The sequence below is a fragment of the Halichoerus grypus genome, chromosome 11, assembly GCF_964656455.1.
Source record: "Halichoerus grypus chromosome 11, mHalGry1.hap1.1, whole genome shotgun sequence".
Lineage (NCBI taxonomy): Eukaryota > Metazoa > Chordata > Mammalia > Carnivora > Phocidae > Halichoerus > Halichoerus grypus.
The window spans coordinates 53,281,121-53,305,267 of record NC_135722.1 but is presented as its reverse complement, the minus strand read 5'-3'; the positions used below and the strand labels follow the sequence as shown (position 1 = coordinate 53,305,267).

At 44.4% G+C, this 24,147-nt stretch overlaps 1 protein-coding gene across 9 annotated transcripts in view; it reads left to right on the top strand.

Annotated features, from left to right (window-relative positions):
• The window catches only part of P4HA3 (prolyl 4-hydroxylase subunit alpha 3), a 39,243-nt gene extending 17,109 nt beyond the window's left edge, over window positions 1-22,134 (top strand). Inside the window, exons 5-13 of one of the 9 annotated variants that reach the window (XM_036119540.2) lie at window positions 2,815-2,866; window positions 5,270-5,433; window positions 5,675-5,851; window positions 10,417-10,481; window positions 11,862-12,021; window positions 15,327-15,389; window positions 18,894-18,962; window positions 20,386-20,475; window positions 21,507-22,134. In XM_036119540.2, the coding sequence (XP_035975433.2) occupies window positions 2,815-2,866; window positions 5,270-5,433; window positions 5,675-5,851; window positions 10,417-10,481; window positions 11,862-12,021; window positions 15,327-15,389; window positions 18,894-18,962; window positions 20,386-20,475; window positions 21,507-21,842 (1,176 nt within the window). In that variant the 3' untranslated portion in view covers window positions 21,843-22,134. Of the gene's footprint in view, window positions 1-2,814; window positions 2,867-5,269; window positions 5,434-5,674; window positions 5,852-10,416; window positions 10,482-11,861; window positions 12,022-12,703; window positions 12,931-15,326; window positions 15,390-18,231; window positions 18,963-20,378; window positions 20,476-21,506 lie in introns of those variants that run through there. The other 8 variants (XM_036119536.2, XR_013442460.1, XM_078058538.1 and 5 more) reach the window with 8 other exon arrangements.
• Window positions 22,135-24,147: the final 2,013 nt, after the last annotated feature.

The window sequence follows — 24,147 nt, the reverse complement described above, 5'->3', positions numbered from 1 at the left end:
CATGTCTGCCGTTTCTCAAAATAATTAGCTCGAAATCCTTGTGCCAAAGAGGCATATTTTGGGATGGCCTATTCTGCTCCCCTTCAATGCTCACCTCAAAGGGTTGTCATGAGGATTAAATGAGCTAATACATGTAAAGCCCTTAACACCATTCATGACATGTGCACTCAACAAATGTAAGCTGTTACTATATTATACACTACAGGCGTAGGTTCGCCTTTTGCATGTAACATTATTTAGTGTACATATTTCCAAAGAAATTTAACTGGGACAGCAAAAGTAATTTTGTTCTTTTTTTTTTTTTTTAAGATTTTATTCATTTATTTGAGAAAGAGAGAGAGAGCAGGTGGAGGGACAGAGGGAGAGGGAGAAGCAGACTCCCCACTGAGTAGGGAGCCCGATGTGGGGTTCGATCCCAGGACCCTGGGATCATGACCTGAGCCGAGGGCAGACGCTTAACCAACCGAGTCACCCAGGCACCCCAAAAGTAACTTTGTTCTTGATAAAATATAATTTTATCCCATGAAAGAGCCCTTGAGTTTTAAAAATATGTAAAGTTGTATTTTAGTTCTCTTCATCTCAGAAGAATTTGAAAAGCTATAACCTTGAGTTCATAATCTGACATTATAAGATATCAATACAGTACTTAACTATCCCTCTGTTAAGTATGGAACAGAATAACTAATGGTATTAAATAAGTGCAAACAATCTATTTCCAGGTCATCTGTGATGTAGCTTCTAGGTGGAATGAAATGCAGCTATTAAAAATGCTCGTTCTCTTGCATACCCATGTTCATAGCAGCACTATTCACACCAGCCAAGAGGTAGAAGCAACCCCAAGTGTCCACTGAGGGATGAATGGGTAAACAGAATGTGGTCTATACATACAAGGGACTAATATTCAGCCTTAAAGAAGAAGGAAATTCTAGGGGCGCCTGGGTGGCTCAGTCAGTTAAGCATCTGCCTTTGGCTTAGGTCATGGTCTTGGGGTTCTGGGATTGAGCCCCGTGTCGGGCTCCCTGCTCAGCAGGGAGTCTGCTTCTCCTTCTCCCTCTCCCTCTATGCGCGCTCTCTCTCAAATAAATAAATAAATAAATAAATAAATAAAATCTTAAAAAGAAAAGGAAATTCTGATACATGCTACAACATAGATGAACCTTGAGGACATTATGCTAAATAAAATAAACCAGTCATAAAAAGACAAATACTGTATGATTGCACTTATATGAAGTATCTAGAGGAATCAAATTTATAGAGACAGAAAGTAGAATGATGGTTGCCGGGGCTGAAGGAAGGGGGCAATTGAGAGTCGTTTGTTGGGTACAGAGTTTCAGATTTGCAAGATGGAAAAATTCTTGGGATTGGCTGCACAACAATGTGAATATAGTTAACATTACTGAACCATACACTTAGAAATGGTTAAGATGGTAAATTTTATGTTATGGGTTTTTTTTTTTAAGATCTATGTGTACATTTGAGAGAGAGGAAGAGAGTACAGAGGGGCAGAGAGAGATGGAGAGAATCTCAAGCAAATCCCATGCTGAGTGTGGAGCCCCATGCAGGGCTCAATTTCTCGACCATGAGATCACGACCTGAGCGGAACCATGAGTTGGACACTTAACCGATTGTGCCACCCAGGCGCCCCTATGTTGTGTGTTTTTTACCACAGTTAAAATATGCCCTCTCTGAAGACTATGAAGTGATATAAAAAGTCCGCCTGCTAACAATGTAGAGTGAAACAATCAGGAAAGGAAAATGTGTAACAAATACGACTGTTAACTATGTACACTCTGAGTCATCTAAAGTGCTTGGAGCCCCTGGGTTTCAGCAGAGCATTTCTTTTTCCCGTTTCTCATGTTTCATAGTGTGCCTCTTGTTGCTTTTATCCTTAAACATGAATTTTTAACATGCAAAAATGAAATGACCAGAAGGAAATACAATTCTATCAGTTCATCATTCCTTGGCGCCCAGGGCAGGATGGCAGCCCACCTACAATGGGTTCTGTTCCTCAGTTTGTCTGGAAAGCCCCTGTGTACTTCTGAGCTTGTGTAGCTCAAGGTCGAATGGTGGTGGCAGGGAGAGGTCATTACTATGCAGTGGGAATGTTTAAGGTTTAGTTCTTCCTTTGCCTCCCTCTCACTACCTTTGTCGACTCTAGGAAGGACTGAGCCTGGAGAACAAATTATATTTTTACTAGGGCTTTTATAGTTCCATGTTAAGCTTAATAATTAAGTATACCGAAATAACAACACCCTGCAGTTACGTGGTTTTGCATGCTTTAAGATTTGAGGGCACTTTGGGGCGCCTGAGTGGCTCAGTCAGTTAAGCGGCTGCCTTCAGCTCGGGTCATGATCCCAGGGTGCTGGGATCGAGCCCCGCATCGGGCTCCTTGCTCAGCGGAGAGCCTGCTTCTCCCTCTCCCTCTGTCTGTCGCTCTGCCTACTTGTGCTCTCTATCTCTGTTAAATAAATAAATAAATAAAAATCTTTAAAAAAAAAAAAGATTTGAGGGCACTTTAAGAAAGTTTATTTTCATTTATTTTTCTACCTTCCCCGGTAAGGGTGGGAATGAGTCATTTGTAAATGAGGACACTGAGGAGACCTGAGTTGCATTAGGGCTGCAAATCCTGAATTAGGACTGAGAACTTCTACATTTCTAGTCTGCTGCTCATTTCAATGAGTCTTATTGTCTCCTGGTGGTAAGAGTATTTTATAGTTTTTTGTTTTTTGTTTGAATCCATTTAATGATTTGGTCAAAGGAGATATCCTCAGTGTAGTTAACTCCTCCTTTCCTTTCTTTCTTTTTGTTTTATAGGCCGGCAATGTTTCGTGCGCCCTCAGCCTCTCCCGAGAGTTTCTCCTCTACAGTATGTAATGATAGAAGATGAATGAGCCACAGCGCTGATTTACTGGGAAATCCCTTCTGCTCCTGGCCCTTAATCCCTGCAAGGACGAGACAGCCATGTGTTTTTATTTCTCTAATTTTATAATCCAAGCCACATTTCTAATTTTGGATCGAATCTTTCTTAGCTATTGATCAGTGCATCAGGGGGAAGTTTTTTGGTCTGTGGGAAAATGCTAAGAAGGTATCAACCTGTCCCTTTGCTCTTCCACTCCCAGCCGGGAAAAAGGCCAGGACTGGGGGAGGGGTGTGTGTGTGGCAAATGAGATCAGTGAGAGCTGTGCGTGCAAGGAGAGTGATTCTGTGGGATGACTGATTTTGGCTGTTTCCACAGAGATAGCAGCTCTTCCCTTTAAACCAGAGCCCACGTGGCTGACAAGCACCCTGCTCAGTTAGTGCGGGGTTCAGCTTCGACACTCCTCCCAGGGCACGTCACCAGAGTTAAATGGGAGGGAGATTTCCTAGCCTAGCTCTCTGCTTGGATATTTTTAGTGAAAATTTTGGTGGAAGCTGGCTTCCCAGGTTTTCCTTTAATAAGATACTGAGATACTAAAGTAAGTAAATAATCACTATGATATTTTAATATAAAGTATTTCACAGAGGACTTCACAGTTGTATCGCTTTTTACTGAATCCATTTAGTAACATTATTCCAGTCTGATAATTGGGCAAGCAGTAGGATGTAGAAGTAGCCAAATGATCTGGAAACATGTGGGCAATTACTACAGGCAAAATGATAACCCAACCCTTCTCTCTTTCTTTATGTTTGCTCTGTTAAAATCTCTACCTGTCCCAGAGAACCCAAACCATGTGTAGTTATAGGTGGAGTAGGACACAGCAAATTGGGATTACCAGTTCCATTTCTGGCTCTGCAGTATTTTCACTGGGGTTTTGGGCTCACTGCTTCTATTCTCCCAAACTTCATTTTGCCTCCTGTTACAAAAAGGATGGTAACTTCTGTCCCTTCTTTTGCCAGGGTGGTGGTGGTGGTGGTCGTGGTAGTTAGAGGCACACTGAGCTCCTCAGAGAAAGATGCTTTGGGAGCATTAGAACAATCCAGCATGTCCTTCTGAGAGGCACTGAAACTCAGGACAGAGGCTAGCAGGCCATGGGGAGCTGCTAGCCCAGGGGCGTCTTACAGCCACAGGGGGCACCAACAGGTGGGCACAGATAAGACACAAGACCTCTGTGGGAACCCGGGCTAGAACCAAAGTCTAGAACCCCTCCGTCTCATACTGCACTGTTCTCTATGTTAGGCCAGTTAGGAATTTTGAAGGATCTTGTAGATTGGGGAATGGATTAGCTTTCACTGCTCCAGCGAAGAATAGGTTGGGTCTCTCTGCTATAGGCTTTGGCTCTCTGGACTTCTCTTTCATTGCATTTACGGGTTTCATTGTGAGTAGTTATTTAATGTAGCTTTTCTCCATTAGGCTCTAAACTCTGGGAGGTTGGCCTCTAGCACAGTATCCAGTACATGGTAGATGTTCCCTGAAGATGTATTGAATGGGTAAATGAAGGCAGGAAGGAAGGAAGGAAGGAAGGAAGGAAGGAAGGAGGGAAGGAAGGAAGAAGGAAGGAAGGAAAGAAGAAGGAAGGAAGGAAAGAAGGCAGGCAGGAAGGAAGGAAGGCAGGAAGGAAGGAAGGAAGGCAGGAAGGAAGGCAGGAAGGAAGGCAGGAAGGAAGGCAGGAAGGAAGGAAGGAAGGAGGGAAGGAAGGAGGGAAGGAAGGAAGGAAAGAAGGCAGGAAGGAAGGAAGGAGGGAAGGAAGGAAGAAGGAAGGAAGGAAAGAAGGCAGGAAGGAAGGAAGGCAGGCAGGAAGGAAGGAAAGCAGGAAGGAAGGAAGGAAGGAAAGAAGGCAGGAAGGAAGGAAGGAAGGAAGGAAGGAAAGAAGGCAGGAAGGAAGGAAGGAAGGAGGGAAGGAAGGAAGAAGGAAGGAAGGAAAGAAGGCAGGAAGGAAGGAAGGAAGGCAGGAAGGAAGGCAGGAAGGAAGGAAGGAAAGAAGGCAGGAAGGCAGGAAGAAGGAAGGAAGGCAGGAAGGAAGGAGTGAAGCTTCTTCCCGATACATGAAACTTACCATCACGGTATCCTAGAGCTGCCATCCTTATGATCCCTTGGTCTAACAGTGTTCAGTACCACTTTTCTTCCCAAAGTCCTTTGCACCCTCAGATCTACCGGGCCTAACTCAGTCTTTTTTAATACCAGGTACTCTTCTGGGAGTGAGGGCCTTACCATCCTCCTGTGCATGGACATGGCAGCTTTTCATGGTGTCCAGTGGCTGGTCGTGTGTGACCGGGAAGCTATAGGAAAACTTTAGAAAACGGAGACCATTGTTTGTTCATCTGTATTATTCCCTGCTCTGATTTCTTCCAGGCCCAGATAATAAGAGGATGGCCAGGAATGTGTTGAAATACGAAAAGCTTTTGGCAGAGAGCCCCAACCAGGTGGTAGCTGAGGCTGTCATCCAGAGGCCCAACGTACCCCACCTGCAGACCAGAGACACCTACGAGGGGTTATGTCAGACCCTGGGATCCCAGGTAGGATTCCTCAGGGAAAGAGAAAGGGGGAACAGGCATAGCTAGAGAAAGAGAAGGTTGCATTGGAACGACGTGAGGGGAAAAGGCTGATGCGTTAGAAACATAAAGCTCATTTGGACAGCATCAGACTGACCACATTCTCAATCTCCCGCATGCCAGTTTTTTTATGTCGTAGTTCCCTACACTGGCTTCTGCTCCTAGACCCTTCATCTCTCATGCTGATTCTAGGCTTTTTTTCCAGCCTACTCACTACCAGATCCCTAGCCTCTACTGTTCGTATGAGACAAATTCGAGCCCCTACCTGCAGCTCCAGCCCGTCCGGAAGGAGGTCATCCACCTGGAGCCCTATGTTGTTCTCTACCATGACTTTGTCAGTGACGTGGAGGCTCAGAAAATTAGAGGGCTTGCAGAACCGTGGGTGAGTGTCCCCAAAGCCTGCCAAAACTTCTCTTTGTGTCATCACATGCCTGGGGTTCAGGAATGTGAGAACAGGCAGCCTGAACAACTGTACACTTTATCAGTCCAGGAATTCAAAATGCCAACCATCCCATAAAACGAATCAATGGTAAAAAAAAAAAGAAACAGTAGTCATTGCTTTTGGAGGGAGGGGATTGGCTGGGGAAGGGAACAAGGGCATTTGCTGGGGTGTTGAAAATGTGCTCTCAATATCTTGTTTTAGGGACGTGGGGTACACAGCTGTGTGCATTTGTGAAAATTCAGCAAATCGTACACTTGAGATCTGTGCATATCATTATATGTAAATTTAACCTAAAAAAATCAAAAGGACCCCCTCCTCCCCAATGTCAGTCATTCCACATAATGGGTAGAATTTTTTTTTTTTAAAGAGTGAAATGATGGACAAGGAGTGATATCCTAGTGCAGATTTACAGGATTACCGAGTGGAAAGATTATCTAGTTTAACTAGATTATTTTGTTAAAGAGGAAACAGAGGCCCAGAGAGGGGAAGGGACTTGATGAAGGGCAGGCGCGTAGCTGTAGCCAGACCTGGAACTCAGCGGTCCGTCGATGGCTGTTCTGTTCCTCTGCCTTCTCGTGGCAGCTAACGTAGGCTAGATTATGGTCAGTAACAAACAGCCCCCGAGTCTCAGACACAACAACAACAAAGGTTTGTTTCTTACTTACACCACGTGCCTGTCTTGGCTGGCTGCAGCTGGGGGGCAGAACTGTCTTCACTTGGAGACCTAGCCTGACAGAGCCGCCTGCGTCTGGGACACCTCCCGCCTCAGAGGAGACAGAAAAGACAGAGATGGCCAACTGCTAGCTGGCTGCTAAAGCTCCTGCTTCTGCCCCTGTTTCATTGGTTGAGGCAAAGCATGGGGCCACCACCGCAGTCAACAGGGAGAGTGTGTCTAATGCTCCTGCAGGGAGGGCTCTCCCAGCCCTGGCGCCGACCTTGATGTCAAGGGGGAGAGGACATTTAATCCTCCCCCGGGAAGGGTGGCAAATATTTAGAAAAATAACACAGACTACCTCATCGTTATAAGCATGCTGCCTCTTTAAATGGCTGTCTCAGAATTCCTTATGTCATCGTGCATGCCCTCGATGGTGCCCTGTTCATCCAGGTGGTCGTTTGGCCACCTGTCAACGGAACCGAGCCTGCAGTGCGCCAGACGCTGTACCGGGGGTGGGACATTCGCAGAGGTTTAGCATTGGCCCTTTCCCTTTAGGAGCTCACAGCATAACGGGGGAAACGGTATGTACACTACACTGTGCAGGGCACCGTGCTACGGCGGCATCCAAAAGTGAGCCTTCCTGTGAGGGAAAGGCAGGTGGGTAAAGAGGAGGGGAAAACAGAGGAGGCGTCCCTGCGGATGTGAAATCCATCAGAGTAACAAGGTGGCCAAGGGTATGGCAGGAAGACGGAACAATACGTGCAAGGACCCCACAGGCGGTGTGTTCAGAGAGTGGGGTGGAGCTTGCTGGCGCAAGCGTGTGAGGGATGGGCTAGGAGGTGATCAGAGATGAGGCCAGACGGTGAGATACCATCAGGGAGTGCCGTAGATATAGTGCTGGGGAGCTTGGGTTTGATCCCAGAGGCTGGGGGTGGGGTGGGGGTGGGGGGAGCTCTTGGACAGTTTAAACATCAGATTGGCATGATCAGGCCTGTTGATTTTAAGGAAGATTCTGACTAGCAGACATGGATCGGAGGGATAAGAGTAGCAAGAGTCATCTCATCCAGGAGCCCCTCCAGTGAAGTCTGGAATCTTTGTGCAGTTTTTGAGAGCATTAAGCTCCGCCGGTCAGTTGGAACAAAGTATCTTCAATAGCTTCGGCGTCTCAGTGAGCCAGCGGCAGTATCTGGCCAGCAGGTGCTTTTTCCTTAGCACGACTGGGCTGTCGCGGTAGCAGGACAGGCAGCCCTCCCAGCAGTCCGGCCCGGCCAGGTCGGCTATTTGGCAGGCAAAGACTTTGCCACTCTCCCTCTTCCCAGAGGCTGATGTGGAGGCGCCGATCCCTGTCTGGTCTTCAGCTCTGCTGGGAATAAGCCTCGGCTTATAGGGTGGGTCTGCCGCATGGAAACTAAATTCAACCCAAGCCACTGAAGCCTCTCCTGAGGCTTGAATTTACTTCATCTGTGTCCCATCCCAAACCCTGCTCTCTTGTCACTTGTCCTTCCATCCACATCCTACCCATTCGTGAAGACTCTGTGGAAGCCTCATGCCTCCCTTTGCCCACTAGCCCTGTCACTCTCCACTTTCGTGGGTACTTTCAGTAGGAACATTTTCTTCAGAGCACTTTTTGGGGCCACATACAAGAACCTCTCTCTTTTTTGAACTCAAAGCTTTTGTCATCAGTTGTCTATATTTGATTTTTTTTTTTTCATTTATTCTGCCATTTTTGTGTTGTCTAGTATCACTAGTTGTTTCAGGGGTTATCATCCTGTCTCCTCAACTAGACTATAATCTAGGAGGGATCATAGGCCGTCACTGAAATGCCTAGCCCTGCGTTATGCCCATTGCAGCCAGACTACTTTTTAAAAGGTTGCATCTGACCACGTCAAGCCCTTGCTTTAAACTCTTGAATGGGTCACTTGAATGTTATAAAGCTCCTTGGCCTGCTGCTGCTGACCCCTCCACAGCATGTGCCCCTTGCACTCGACGCCCCAGCCACACTAAACAACTTGCATCGCCACGAACGGGCCACGCTCCCCCTAACCCCTGCACACACATTCTTCTCTCTAAGTCACTCTCCCCTTGGTCTCTTTTCACCTGTATGATTCCAGTTGTCTTTTGGGTATCCTGGGAAGACTTCCTGTCCCTCATAAGAGACTAGATGCTCCTTTGTAATACTGTCTTAGTGCCCTGTACTTGTCCATTATGGCCCCGTTGCATGACTTATGTCTGCTCCATATTCTGTATTTCCAATGCCTAGTGTGGTACTCAGCACAGCGAACAACCAATAAATATTTGTCCCCAAAAGTGAATGACTTGCTGGTGTACAATAAATAATTGTTAAAGGAATTAAGTGCAAGGTGGCTCCTTAATGGGGACAGGGATGGAATGGAGATTCCCTAGGATTTTTCTTTAAACCACTGATGTTACCCTAGAAGAACATAAGGCAGCAACTCCTCTAAGAATCTCTCCTCTCTCCTATACAAGGAGCCCAGGGGAGGATGCTGGGTGAAGGACTAGACAAGAGGCATTATCAGTCACCCACTGATGCCCTGCATCCTGATACCATAGAAGGATAGGCTGGAAGGAACGCCAAGAAGGCGTTGTTCACATACTACATCTTATAGCTGAGGAAATGGGTTCAAGGAAACAAAGAGACTTTTCCAAAGTTGTCTTCCTGGTTTAGCAGCAGGAATAATAATATTACAGAAGCCTCCAAGAAGGGAAAGGGTGTGTGTCTTGTGCAGTTCATTGCTCTGCTCTGACTGCGTGTGAAGTGCCAGGGCTGGGTCATTAAGCACAGGACTCTTGTTCATTCATTCATTCATTTGTTCCTTTCACCAATATTGCACACCTACTCCCTTCCAGGCCTTCTCTGGACTCTAGGGACACCGACAAAAGACTTGCCCTCATGGAGTTGACATTCTGATGACATGCAGAAGTAGACACATCCTTATGTAAATCTTTCTCTTTCTGTCCCTGGTACAGTGCTTTTGCAGTTAGAAACCACTTTATTTAAAAAGAATTTAAAATTCATATCTAGACATTCAGAACAAAATAGAAACATTTAGTTAAATTAGTGACATTGAACCTGTTTGGGATTTTTTCCCCACATAATGAAGGCAGTTGCAGCAAAACAGATTTTGATTCTTTTTTTTTTTTTTAAAGATTTTATTTATTTATGTGACAGAGAGAGAGACAGTGAGAGAAGGAACACAAGCAGGGGGAGTGGGAGAGGGAGAAGCAGGCTTCCCGCGGAGCAGGGAGCCCGATGTGGGGCTCGATCCCAGGACCCTGGGATCATGACCTGAGCCCAAGGCAGCCACTTAACCGACTGAGCCACCCAGGCGCCCCCAGATTTTGATTCTTAATAAGGAAGGGCTTTGTCGGAATTGTTCAGGGGAGCGGGCTACCTCTGAGGGTGGAGAGTTTCCTCGTTGGAGGTGTTCATTTAATATGACAAACACTAAGTGCTTACCGTAGGCCAGGCCCTGTGCCACTAGGATACAAAGGTGAGTGAGAAACAGCCCCTGTTCTGACAGAACTCACAGTCTCAGATGCAAAAGGGATTCAAATATCACTTTATTTCAGTTCAGCAAGCTTTTATTGAGTGCTTACTGTCTACCAGACAGGTTATTTTCGACTCAGATTTTTTGGTCACTTATTATCTTTTGTTTTTGAGATCGATAGCAATCACTAAATTCGTAGCATGTGCAAAATACTTGAAATTAGGGAGGAACTGGCGATTGTTAGGTTTACTTTGAAGAGGGGGGCATGTCTATGGAAATGACAGAGTCCTTCGCTTCACATCGTCCTTGATACCCACTTTCTCTTACGTCCTCCACATCAGCTACAGAGGTCTGTGGTGGCATCAGGGGAGAAGCAGCTGCCAGTGGAGTACCGAATCAGCAAAAGGTAAGAGGCATCCTTCCTTGGCAGGGACTCTGGTCATACTTGCTGCCTGCCCTTGGGCCTGTGGCACAGCTGACTGAAGGTCAGCAACAGCCATCCAGAGATGCTGCTAGAGAATCCATAGTTCATGTTCATACCTGTACATTCTTGTTGAGAGGGAGAAATTTCCACTCCCCTCACCCAAGGCCCTTTCACAGGTTGTTATAGGGTCTGAGGACTTAACTAGGAGGCCCTTAGGGAAAGACTTAACAAAGCTTTTATGCCAGGAACCAGAAATTAGGTGTGGAGATGTTCTCCTAGCCAGGATTGCTTTTCCAGAGAATTCAGTTCTGTTCCCATTTGGGATTTGACTTTATAAGGTTCCATTCCTGCCTCCTGACTCATATTCAAAGCATGACATGCCAACATTCAGGCAAGAAGGGTGGCCAGAATCTCTGGACCTGGCTTTTAGAGAGGCAGATTCAGCTGTGAAAGCCCAGCTTTATCCTCTCCCCTCAACTCCTGCCCCTACCCCCTTGCAGTCCTTGATTTGTATTGTAAAGACAGGATTTATGATGAGTAAGAGAATGAGTCCCCATCAGAGCCATGGGAGACAGTGACAACAGCATCTTTGGGGAGAGGCCAGACCTCAGGATGAGTGGATAGTTTTGTTGTCTGGGAAGTGAGGTGAATAATGAAAGCTTTGATTCAGAATCATTTGGCTTAACCTTAACTTCTTTGGTCTGGTACATTTAGGGACCTTTCATACTAGTAGTTATTCTCTAAACTTTGGAAGGTCCATATGGCCTCACTTTTTTGCTTTTCTAACCTTTCTGACATTGTAGTGTCAAAGAGAAAAATCTGACCTTCTACTTAGGTTCATTGCTTTTAAGGGAGCAGGTGGTATTCTCTTTACTTTTCAGGTGAAGAAGCTGACACGCTCGCTGCCTCCTCTTCTTTCCCTACCATCACTCTGTATCCCTTTGAATTTTGGTTCTGTCCTCACAGCTTCACTGGAACTGGTCCTTCAAAGGTCATCAGTGAACTCCTGGTCACCAAATCACTTTCCTGTCCATGAACCTTCACTGACTATCTACCACCCACAAAGACCAGTTTTATGACCATGGTGTCCTCAGCTTTTTACAACAGGTCCTGAACATACTTTTCCAGCCTTGTCTCCCATTACTTCTTTCATAGACCAAATGCTCCCACACTTACACAGACTGTATATTGTTATAACTCCATGTCTGTGTTTACACTGTTTCTTCAGCCAGCCTTCCTTCCTTCCTTCCTTCCTTCCTTCCTTCCTTCCTTCCTTCCGGCAGCTGATATAACTCATTCATTCACAGACATAGTCATTTCTGGCATCAGATCATTGATGCTACAACCTGTGGTGTGTTTTAGTGCCTGGCTGAAGGACACCGTCGATCCCCTGCTGGTGACCCTTGACCATCGCATTGGTGCCCTCACAGGCCTTGATGTCCAGCCTCCCTATGCAGAGTATCTCCAGGTGGTGAATTATGGAATTGGCGGTCACTATGAGCCTCACTTTGACCATGCTACGGTAACTATAGGGTCAATGATCAACCTCCTGTGGTAGGGAACCAGGGTATTATTTATTTCTCTAAGGCAGAGCCCTTATAATGTTCTCAGGGAATGCCAAGTGAAATCTTAGAACAAAGGCTCTTGTTCCAGGAAGGTCTGAAAACCTTGGTTTCAAGTTGATTGCTGCTGCTGACTCATTTCCTTTGGGGCCAACATCCCCCCTTTCCAAAATTTGCTAGTGGGAAGAAGAATGTGGCCTGTCATGGAGTCTTCTATCTCACTTCACCCAGGGTCTTCCCAGTGAAGATTGTCCTTCTTCCAGTCACTTTCCTTTTCTCATGATCTCAATTGCCCATCTTTGCTGATGTGTACTCAGTAAATAATTTTTGAGGATTTGAAGATCTCCCCAAAATTGATCTGTAGATTCAACCCAAACTTTATCAAAATTATAGGATGCTTATTTTTATAGAAATTAATAAGCTGATCCTAAAATGTATATGGAAATACAAAGGACCCAGGACAGTCAAAATTTTGAAAAAGAACAAAGTTGGAGGACACACACTACTTGATTTCAAAATGTAATACAGAGCTACAGTAATCAGGGCCATGTGGAACAGATATAGGATAGACACATAGGTCAGTGGAACAGAACAAAGTCCAGATAAACTCACACATTTATGGTCAATTGATTTTTCACAAAGGTGCCAAGGAAATTCAATGAGGAAAAGATACCCTTTCCAACAAATGGTGCTGGGACAACTGGATATCTACTTGCAAAATAACAACAACAACAACAACAACTTTAGACCCTTACCTCATACCATATACAAAAATTAACAAAGCACAATCCATAAAAGAAAAATAAAAGTGATAAATTGGACCTCATCAAAATTAAAATCATTTGCTTTTCAAAAACACCATTAGGAAATGAAAAGACAAGCCATTAACTAGGAGAAAACATTTACAAATTCTGTATCTGACAAAGGACTTGTATCCAAAATATATAAAGAACTTATAATTCAATAATAAGATAATTCAGGGGCACCTGGGTGGCTCAGTCGGTTAAGCGTCTGACTTTGGCTCAGGTCATGATCTCAGAGTCCTGGGATTGAGCCCTGCTTTGTCGGGTTCCGTGCTCAGCAGGGAATCTGCTTCTCCCTCTCACTCTGCCCCCTACCCCCATGCTCTCTCTCTGTCTCTCTCTCAAATAAGTAAATAAATAAATAAAATCTTTAAAAAAATGAGACAATTCAATTTTTTCTTTTATCTATCTATCTATCTATCTATCTATCTATCTATCTATCTATCTATGTATCTATCTAAGTAGGCCCTATGACCAGTGTGGGACTTGAACTCCCAAACCTGAAATTAAGAGTTGCGTGCTTTATCTACTGAGCCAGCCAGGCATCCCATAACTCAATTTTTTAAAAATGGGCTTATTTGAATTAATATTTTGAATAATGAAATAAGATAAATGAATGGCTAATAAGCCCATGAAAACATACTCAATGTCATTAGGGAACTAGAAATTAAAACCACAATGAGACAGCACCATATTTCTATTACGGTGGCTAAAATAAAAAAAGACAGATCATATCAAGTGTTGATGGAGATGTGGAGGAACTCGAACTTTCATACATTGCTGATGGGAATGTGAAATGGTACAGCCACTTTTGAAAACATGGAAAACAATTTGGCGTTTTTTTTTTTTAAAGATTTTATTTATTTGACAGAGAGAGATACGGCGAGAGGAGGAACACAAGCAGGGGGAGTGGGAGAGGGAGAAGCAGGCTTCCCGCTGAGCAGGGAGCCCGATGCAGGGCTAGATCCCAGGACCCTGGGACCACGACCTGAGCCGAAGGCAGGCGCTTAACAACTGAGCCACCCAGGCGCCCCTGGCGGTTTTTTTTTTTTTAAAGATTTTATTTATTTGAGAGATAGAGACCATGAGTAGGATGGAGGGGCAGAAGAAGAGGGAGAAGCAGACTGCCTGCTCAGCAGGGAGCCCAACAAAGCAGGGCTCGATCCCAGGACCCGGGATCATGACCTGAGCTGAAGGCAGACGCTTAACTGGCTGAGCCACCCAGGTGCCCCAGTTTGGCAGTTTCTTAAAAAGTTAAACATACACCTACATATGATGCAGCCATTCCTTTTACCCAAGAGGAAAGGAAACTATGTCCATACAAACATGTGTACAAGAATGTTTATAACAGATTCATTGGTAATAGCTAAGAATTATAAACAACCCATTCAGGTGAATGGATAAACAAAATTTTCTATATCTACAGAATGGAATACTACTCAGCAATAAAAAGGAATGAACTAACTACTGATACATCCAACAATAGAGATGAACCATAAAAACTCTATGCTAAGTGAAAGAAGCCAAACAAAAAAAGACTACGTATTTTATGATTCTGTTTATATGAAATTTCTAGAAAAGGCGAGACTATAGAGACAACACATCAGTGGTTGCCCGAGGTTGAGGGTAGGATAGGGACTGACTGACATGAGGGAACTTTTTAAGCTGAGGCAAGTGTTCTAAAATTGAATTGTGGGAGTGCTGCACAACTATTAAAATTTACTAAAGCTCACTGAAAAACACCCTTACAGTGGGTGAATTTAGGATATGTAAATTGTATCTCAGTCGAACTGTACTATGACAACAGTGTGTCTCGAGCAAGTAATTGGGAACTTCAGTCTAATGACTTGGTGTTCCTATAGAATGATTATCTGTAATAGTGTATCTACTAATTTCTTTATTTCACTGAACCTGAAGTTAACCTCATATAGTACTTTCACTACTGACAAGCAATTCTGTTTGATTAGTACAGTTGACCCTTGAACAACATGGGCCAACCCCTTGCACAGCCAAGAATTTGTATATAACTTTTGACTCCCCAAAACTTAAATACTCATAGCCTATTGTTGACTAGAAGCCATACCAATCACATAAAAGTGTGTTGATTAACACATTTTGTATGTTGTATGTTTATATACTGTAATCTTACAATAAAGTAAGCTAGATAAAAGAAAATGTTATTAAGAAAATCGTAAGGAGAACACATTTACAATACTCATTGAAAAAAAACCTGCATACAAGTGGACCTACACAGTTTAAACCCATATTGTTCAAGGATCAACTGTATACAATTCACTTAAATGAGTATCTAATAAATTAGCAAAAGAAAAAAACTTAAGTGAGTACCTGCTCAAGGCTATATCCCACCTGTGACGTCCCCATTTTTCTCCCTGTATTATGTGGGATCCTGTCAGTCTGGTGCCATCTGCATAAAATAATGACATGTTCTATTTTTGTCTCAGTCACCAACTAGCCCACTGTACAGAATGAAGTCTGGGAACCGAGTGGCAACATTTATGATCTATGTGAGTCTTGCTTTGGATGGACCAGGGCTTCTTATTTAATGACTGCTTCTCTTTTATGGTTTTCAAAGCAATATCAGGTACTGATTTTATCTGATACAGCACAAAAATCTCTGAGACTTTTGTGACTTTCAGACAGCATTTTTAATAGGCACTATTGGAGATAAAGAAACAGAAGTCAGAGTTCCTGCCCTCAAAGAGCTTACAGTGCATAGACTTAAATATGACCTTGGCATAGGCAGTGATTAGGATGGGAAGTAGGGTTACACTGAAGGTTACATCGAAGGCCAGGAGATCCTAGGACCTAACCAACACAGGAAGGGGATGTGAGAGTCTCTCTCTGAGGTCACACAGACTAGTTGGTGTTGGAAAGCATGGACCCACAGATGAGGTTGTGGAGCCATGAGGGCAAAGAGGGAAGAGGAAGGAGACAGCTAAGATTACAGGAGGGAAGAACAGAGATGTCTACTAAGAAATTCAGTAAGTGTTGCTGTCTTACATGTAGTGAAAATTCTCTTTCCAATGTCCCCATAAAATCTGCGGTATACCCCCTTAACAAATAAACTGGCCTCCTCTCCTAATTTCTGACCTGATCCTAGGAATTGAACCTAGTCGCTATTATCTCACCTACCCCCTTCCCTGCAGATCATGTAGGTTTACTTCATTCTCTGTGGACCAGTCATAATTTTAATCGTCTGTCACTTAAATTATAAGAGGTGTATGACTGTTAACTGAAGGGATAAACATGTTAATAGAAGGGTTCTACGTAACACCCAAAGATGAAGTCCTGGTTTCAGGCTTATTAGAATAGCACACCCCCACCCTAGCATTCCCTCTTTTCTCAGTGCTGTGTCGTCTCCACAGTGCAGCCAAAAAAGGACAACCAGAGGCCACACTTTATGGTCTGTAGTGCTGGTGATTCCATTGTAGTTCTTCCTGTGACTGGGTTTTACACTTGCCGCAGAACCAGAAGGCTGCCACTTGCAGTGGTGTCTGGCCTCTAGTGGTCATTCTGAGTGTTCTGATCAGGCATTGGAGGGACGTCAGCTCTCCAGGCAGGGGGCATGTCTTATATCAGCAGCTGGTTGTATCTCTGGCTGATGACTCCAGATGATATGGGAAGTCACAGGTAGTGAGGAATATTGGTATCAAGCGAAGAAAAGGACATCTAGGGGCCAGTATCTCTCTGTTCTTTACCTCCCTAGTAGCTCCTACCGCTTTGTTCCCTGGTTCCCGAGGCCCAGTTCCTATGGTAAGGGTAGCATGGATGCAAGAGCCCTGCACTTGTAAATGGCAAAATGCAAGTGTGTGTATGTGGAGGGGGGGTGAGTATATGCACGTGTGCGTGCACATTTGAGTATAAGCATTTGTGACAGTGGAATGGAATGCACTTAGAGTTAGTTGGCCTAGTTCCAGTTCTGCCACTTAATATGTGGCCTCAGCACAAATCACATCAATTCTTTGAGCTTGTTTTCTTGTCCTGCACCTCTTCATAGGCTTGTCATGAGGATCTGATGAGATAATGTAAGGGGACGTCACTCTGTAAAGTTTTATCCAATAGGTTTCTATCATTGCATCCCACAAGGAGGTATATGACCCCTTAAAGGGGCATTGGCATCGTGGGACCTAGGACATGCTAGGTTATCCCAATTCTTTCATCTTCAGATTGAGGTAGGTAAAGACCATTACAAGCATTTCTAACGACAGACATTAAGGTTTGTGGAGAATCTAAGCGTAATATTGTAGGGAGAAAATAACCTATAAGATGTGCAGAGGACTGAGCTGAAATCAAGTTACTAATTTTTTGTTCAAACTGGAGATAAGATCAGTCCCAGTACAAAACAGTGGAAGGTTTACTTCCACTCCACTGATCTCACAATCCTGCTCAGAAGCTTCACAGAACACAGGTCAGATTCTCTTTTCAATTTGATGTCATTCCTTCCCGCCATACTGCAAAACCGTAGGTAAAGGAATGCAGGCAAGTGCAGGTTCCCCCTGTGTATCTTGCTTACACCCATAGTTGCTGACAACAGGGGTTAGAATGGAATCATCCCATTAGTTACCTGAACACAAGGAGCAAATTGTTGCTCTCATCGGCCTTCCCAAGGGGCTACACGGGGAGCCATGAAATGCTAAAAGTCACCACTGTCACTACCAGGTTCTGAATCCCCATGTCAGTTCAGTTTCCTCTAACAAGTGCCAACGTCCTAACTGCTAACAGGTGAATGTGGTGGGATCCACAAATGTTCTGCGAGACAGGGTGAGGTCAGACTGGCTCTGTCATGTTGCGCTGCTGGTGAGAAAATAACTTAGCAGTACATACCCAAAGTACTCAATGTATGCGTACACTCTTGACTCAGTAATGCTAACGGCCCAGACTCTTTCTTATGAGAACAGTGTGAAATGAAAAAAAAAAAAAAAAGATTTTACTCACTAAGAGTTGCTTAGAATAGCAAACATCTGGAAATAACCTGAATGTTCAAGGGTATAGCAGAAAGACTGTGAGCAGGGACTCTGTAGTTAGCAGTGGCTCAGTTCAAACTGGGCTCAGTCACCGAAGAGTGATGTGACCTTTTGTTAAGTACTTAATCTGAGACTCAGTTTCCTCATCTATAAAATGTGAATTATAGCAATATCAATTCTAACTTACGGGACTGTTGTGAGGAATAAGTGAGATAATATATCTGTAAGGACTTGTATAACGTCTAGCATGTAGTCAGTGCTGAATAAATGCCTGTTATTAGTATGTAAATTACAACCGTGCTTTTTTTTCTCGATGATATGATGAGTAATATAAGTATTTTCCTGTATTTTTAAATTTTTTATATATTTCTTTGACAATCAGAAAAAAATCTTCATATTAAGAGAAGACATCTACAATTCTAGAATATACCAGTGGTGAAACTCCTTAGCTGAGGTTACTTAGCGTGGGATGAGTGGTCTGGGAAACATGCCAAAGCTGCAATCAGTGGTTCCTACAATGCCCAACTTGGAAAACTAATTGTAATATAAACAGTGCTCTGTAAGCCACAGTCATGATCCATTAGTGGGCTGTGAAATTAATTTAGTGGATGTGGTCAGCATTTCAGAAATCTGAACTAGAATAGAATAAAATAAAATGGAAAATAACAAAGGGTATCTCATGTAGTAAGAATGTTTCGTGAAACATTCTTGTGTCTTGGGTTGTGATTTAAACTAGATTTCTTCCTGACGGTCTCAAACTTCAAATCGACTTACTGTAGCCCTCAATAAGGATGTTAGCTGGAAGGATGAAGAAAGGGGGGTAGTTCCTAAAGGCTGTCCCCTTATGGCCCTTCAGGCAAACACTGATGCCAGGGAGTAGGCTCCCTTAATTCCTAAATTGGGTGATAATCTTTCAGTAAGTATTTCTCCCAGAGCTGAAATTGGGGAACCTGGGAAGGATTCTCTGCACAAATGACATCAGATGTCAAGTAGGACAGAGTTGGATAGTCGGGCTGTTTCACTGCGGACTCTCTGGCATTGTAGCTGAGCTCCGTGGAAGCTGGAGGAGCCACTGCCTTCATCTATGCCAACTTTAGCGTGCCTGTGGTCAAGGTGAGTGGGGGTCTGTCCCAGCACATGGTGGTAAGAAGAGTGCGGAACTAACACCTGAGCTTCCGTGCTGTCTGTGCTTGCAAGCTTATTCCTGGGAGGAGGGATAAAAAGATATTTTCCCCTGATTCCCAAAATCAAAGATAATTCCTCAATTTAGATGACCACATGTTACTTGTGCATCTATTTTCAAATTTAATGACTATTTATATTACAAGTAGATGATTACATGTCTGCCTTCTCTATTATGATAGAACTCCTCAAAGGTAAGACCTCTCTTTTAGTGACCCTTGGGTCCTCTAGAGCAACTGGTCCCCTCAGGCATTCATTCAGTAAACACCGAGGGCTGAAAGCACTGAGGTACCGAGGGAAACTCATAGTCCTTGTCCTCCAGGAGCTTGCAGAGAAGTTAACAAGCGGTAACAACTATTGCAATAAGAGCTATGAGATCACGTGAGGCACAGAGGAGGGCCGTGTGATAGAGGTTTCATTTCCCCCCAGTTTCAGACCCATCAAGCTCCCTCAAAGCCCTTACCTAACTCAGGAATGAAATGAAGATATAGAAATGATATCGTGCCTATAAAACACTTAGCACAGTGCCAAGCACATCGTAAGCATTGCCTAAGTAAAGGCCGGGATCTAGGAATCCTCCGGGGATTGGTGTCTCTTCTAGACTTGGGAATGCAGAAGCTGTCAATGCCTCCTGGAAAGCTCTTCATTACCTTGGGCTTTGACAGCTTCTAATGGCCAAGGTTAAACTAAGTCTATAGGAATTGTATAGGGGAAAAAAGCTGTCCATAGGGAAAAAAGGACATACAGGATTTGTCAAAACACCTGGGTTTGAGTCTTGACTTTGCTCCTTCTTAGTTGCATTACTTAAAGCCCCAAAGCCTCAACTTCAATGCTGGTAAAGTGGGGAGTATGATAAAGTCTGCTTCCTGGGGGTATTATTAGTAAGTGCCTGAGGAAGGGTAAGCATCTGAATTAAGTTCTTAATTGTATACGGAATATTTTGTTCCACTTTGTGGTTTTTGCTGAGGGCCTCTCCTCTGGGATCCAATGACATCATGTGTTCACCTTTCTCCTAGCACTTGCCACACTGTCCTGTTCTGCTTTTACGTCTGTCTCTCCTATAAGACTGTGGGCTCCTGAGAGCAGAACTGGATATGATTTGTCTCTGCATCCTTAGGGCCTGGAGCGGAGCAGGCCCTCAATAAATGATACATTCGTGAATGAATGAATGGGTGAATGGCAACTTATGCCATCTTGTGCCATGTTATGCATGCCTTGCCCCCAATCTGCATGGACAGTTTTCTCGTTTAATGATATGCATGCATTTGTCCTTAGTCATAGTCATGTCCTTCCATAGGACTGAAATTCTGGGCTGACCCTCTCTGGGGTGGGCCCTTTTGTTTTCAGAATGCAGCACTGTTTTGGTGGAATCTGCATAGGAGTGGTGAAGGGGATGGTGACACACTTCATGCGGGCTGTCCTGTCCTGGTGGGAGATAAGTGGGGTAAGGCCTGCCTTTCTAGGCATGAGAATGGGGTGAGGGGTTCAGAGTAAAGTCAGATAGGGGGTGGCTGGACAATAGCATAGCCCTGTTATTCCAAAAGCTTCATTACAGTGCCACTTAATATTGAGATGATCAGATTGTGGGTTAGTTGCCCCCAAAGATTGGGAAGCCTTAAAGGACAAAGATTCTCTCACAGAGCAGGTGTCAGTGAAAGTTTTTATTTTTATTTTTTTTTAAGGTTTTATTTATTTATTTATTTGAGAGAGAGAATGACAGAGAGAGCATGAGAGGGGGAAGGGTCAGAGGGGGAAACCGACTCCCTGCTGAGCAGGGAGCCCGATGTGGGACTCGATCCTGGAACTCCAGGATCATGACCTGAGCCGAAGGCAGTCGCTTAACCAACTGAGCCACCCAGACGCCCTCAGTGAAAGTTTATTGACCTGACCAGATAGGCCTTGATTCCTGAGCACAGCTGAGGAGGAAAATGGTTCTAAGCTCCAGCCCTCTGACCCAAGGAGAGAACCATCAAGCCACTATGTGTCCCATTTAGTGCCTCCCCGTGTGGAGATGGTCAAACAAGGAAGAGCTAAATAAATAAGCAGCAGATGTATTTATGTCATATATGTGTCCAAAAGCACTTAGTTCTGAAGACAGAAAAAGTCGACGAGAGACTCTCATGCTGAGATGGACATTGCCAAGACAAGCCACCGCTTTTTTCTCATTGCACCAGGGGGAGGGTGGACTTTTAGGTGCTACATCAATGAAGCGTGAGTGACCTTAGTACCCAAGGTTTGAAAATTAGTCTATAGTAGACAGAACCTGTCAGAGACTTTTTCTAGGGGATAGTGTCCTCTTTGCTATTTATCTTTGCTAGAAGCAATATCTTGTAGTCTGTCGCAGGGCTGGGACTAGGGTGAGGCAAGTGAGTTGCCCAGGGTGCAGAATGTAAGTGGCCCTTGCGTGACCCTGTGAGTGAGCATTGCTGCTGATCGGTTGAGCCTGTTCTCTTCTTCTTCCCCATTCTCTCCCAGTGGCCAACAAGTGGATACATGAGTATGGACAGGAGTTCCGCAGACCCTGCAGCTCAAGCCCTAAAGACTAAAATGTTGGCAGAGAGAAGCTGGTGGAGTCCTGTGACTTTCCAGAGAAGCCAGAAGCCAAAGGCCAGGCTAGGAGAGGAGAAAGGAGAGCTACCTTCTGGAAGAGGGCCTTGTCTGCATTGCTTGTTCCTTGCAAAAGGAAGTGGTCTGTACCAGGGAACACCTGAGAATTCTCAAACCATCAGTCAGAGTAGAATGGATGGGCAATACAAAGAAGGGGGCAAGAGGGCCAGAGGGAGAAGTTTCTGGGACTCAGACACTCTTTGATGTTAACAGGATATATCAATAGTCCCTGGGGTCTGGTCAGTGGGGTTTTTGCCACTCTGAGCCTTGACCACAGGGGCCCAGAAGTGGCAATGAGGACACCTACAGGAGGGGGCTCGCCTAACTCCCATGGCTTTTTGCCCTTCTCCCCACTGACTTCTGAAGACTGAGCAGGGACTGTCTCCGTAACAGGAGTGTACCTCATAGGATTTTTTTTTTTCAAGCAGAATGAAACTTTCTTCTTTTTTTTATATGATGATTTTTTAATACAGCCATTAAAAATGTTTACAAATCATTTTTCACAACCAAGAATATTCTTACATTGTAACATTGAATAAAAAAATATATATAAATTGTATTTATGCTATAATCTCAACTTGGCTCACCTCCCACCATTCCCCTCTCATTTTATTCCAGACATATGACATTCTTTTTGTTCCTAAAACCACTATGCTCATCGTCATCAGCATCGTTCCCACCTTTCAGGTCTTTGCATTTGCTGCTCCCTCAAATTGCCCCCATGGCCAAGTGCCTCTCATCATCCCACTCTGGGCTCAATGTCACTTCAGACCTTTCTTCCCTGACCATCCGACCCGCCAGCTGTTTTCTTTCATGTTAACTGATTTTATTTTCTTCATAACACGTTTCTCAAATTGAAATTAGTCATTTGTGGTCAGTTGTCTTCCCTGCAGGGTGAGTGCTTTAAGAATCTCACTATACTTTGTCCATGCTTCTGTAATAGCCCCCATTGCACTGAATTTCACTATTTGTTTATTTGCCTGGCTGCTTGCACTAAACTCTGCACTCCTTCTTCCTCTTGGTATCCCCAGAAGAAGGTCTGGTTCAAATAAGTAGGCATTCAGCAAATATCTTTGGATAAATGAATAAAAAGGCATCTTTTGAGCTGTGCTTTGGAGGACTGGTAGAATTTTTATAGGTAGAGTCTAATGAGGAGAAGCATTTCCCGGCAGAAGGCCTAGCATGAGCTAAGGCTGTATTGATAAGTGACTGTAATGTTTGAGCACTTATGCAGAGCACATTCCAGGCAACTTGGCTCGGTTTCTCAACAAGGGTGGGAGTGTGTGTCTCACACACAAAGAAGGCACACAGTTAAAGGACTGGGTGGTTGGATGCTGTGTTGTCTCTGCCCTGTCCCGGCACCATCCACCTTAGGATTTCTGCTTCCCAGAGCTTGTGGCCCCTAAGGAAAGGGTTCTGATGTGATATCCAGCTTCCTCCAGGGCCTCAGTGAACACCTGGTCACATCTTCAGTATCTCTGCTGAGTGTGCCAAGAGTCTGGAAATCCTCTCACTAAATTACTAAATTTTGTCAGGCAAGGAAGGGAATTTTACTTCTACCCTTCTGTATTCTTAGCTGAGGCCTCTGTAATAAACGACAGATTAACAAGAGAAAAACAGAATTTTATGAACATGTATATGTCATGTATACATGGGAGACACTGAGGGAAAAATGACTAACTCCCCTAGGTGGCTTAGAATTCAGGACTAAACATCATCTTAATAGGGAAAGGGGAGGAGGAGATGTAGGACTCTTAGGGGAGATTTTTGGGACAGATGAATGGGCCCTTAGAAAAACAGATGAGAGGTATGACAGTTTGTGACAAAGTCTGTCTGGGTGTGGTGTCTACGTCTAGTCTCTCCTGTGATAAGAGCCAATCTTTCCCAGTCATGGAAACTTCCAGGGAGGAGATTTATGACAATTGACTTCCTTTTGAAGGATCTGTCTTTAGGCAGATAAGGGGAGTTCAGAGAAAGCCGCTCCCTGCATTTGCTGTTTTTCAAGTGCCTACAGCTCAAAATAGTGTGCCAGAGTGGCATATTTGGGGGTGGCATGGTCTGCTACTCTCGGTCACATACTGAGGCTCCAGAGGACTGGGCCTGAAACAGAAAGCTACTGTCTATGAGCAACACGGCTCCCCTTCTTTACTGCTGCAGGCATCAGAGCTGGGCCTTCTCAGGACTGCAGGGTCGGTCTCAGCTAATAACAGCAACGGTGAACTTGGTGAGTTTACCGTTCTAGGGGCACTGTTCTAAGGGCTTCTATGTATCAATGACTTAATGTTCATCCCAACCCTATGAGGTCGATACAGTATTATGCCCGTTTCACAGATATGGAGGCAGAGATGCAGTTAAGTAACCTGTCCAAGTCCCAGTCTGGCTCCAGTCCTTGTGCTTTGAACCACTACTTTTGCAATGTCTGACATGTGGCAATCATCACACATCCTGATCAGGTGACTGAGGTCCAAGAACCGTCTGGCAATAAGTGTTTACTGAGCATTTCCCAGGG